Source organism: Otolemur garnettii, unplaced genomic scaffold (assembly GCF_000181295.1).
Source record: "Otolemur garnettii isolate 467f Iridium unplaced genomic scaffold, OtoGar3 scaffold00066, whole genome shotgun sequence".
Lineage (NCBI taxonomy): Eukaryota > Metazoa > Chordata > Mammalia > Primates > Galagidae > Otolemur > Otolemur garnettii.
The window spans coordinates 3,810,930-3,811,607 of record NW_003852461.1 but is presented as its reverse complement, the minus strand read 5'-3'; the positions used below and the strand labels follow the sequence as shown (position 1 = coordinate 3,811,607).

At 44.4% G+C, this 678-nt stretch overlaps 1 protein-coding gene across 1 annotated transcript in view; it reads right to left on the bottom strand.

Annotated features, from left to right (window-relative positions):
* C8A (complement C8 alpha chain) overlaps positions 1-678 on the bottom strand; it is a 69,991-nt gene that overhangs the window by 51,330 nt on the left and 17,983 nt on the right. Inside the window, exon 2 of the mRNA XM_003793121.3 lies at positions 27-120. Coding sequence (XP_003793169.1) covers positions 27-120 — 94 coding nt within the window. The remainder of the gene's footprint in view (positions 1-26; positions 121-678) is intronic.

Genomic DNA, 678 nt, shown 5'->3' with positions numbered 1-678 from the left:
CCCCAAACTGGTCGTGAATGCCTTACCCTTTTGTCCTGGCATGGAAAGCACTCTGTCCACTCCGACCAGTCGCTCAGCTGACAGGTGACTGCCGTGGGGGTAGCAGCCCGACTTACTCTCCTAAAGAGAGGAGAGATCCTGCTTCAACTTTGAGACACAGAATTTAAGCAAAGGAGGAAACTCTACGGTTTGTAAGAAATGAGGAATGAACACGGATTGTGCTCCTACCATACGCAGGGATGGTGCTGGAGGGTTTATATAAATTATCCCTTTAATATCTATCAGTCGCAGGTGGATGAGTACCGTAGAATGCTGCTGAATTTTGGAAATTTTTGGAAAGCCAAAGTAGCAGATAGCTCAGTGATTGAGGCTTGTGGTGCCATCAGAGGGTTGAAGGAATCGTAACCACTTGCTGGCTTTGACCCATGGGTGAAAATGTTAAAAACGACATTAGCTAGTAGGGTTAGTGAAAGGATGATGAGATGCTTGTGTTTACTACGGGCTGGCTTTTATTCTTACATGCTGAGACATTACACGGGTTATCTGACTTCACTCCTGTAACAATCCTGAGAGATAAATGATATTAGCCCTATTTTATATACAGTATAAGAAACCTAAGATTCCTAAAAGCTAAGCAACCCCTAAAGTCATAGTCCAGGGGTGACAGAGGCCAAATTC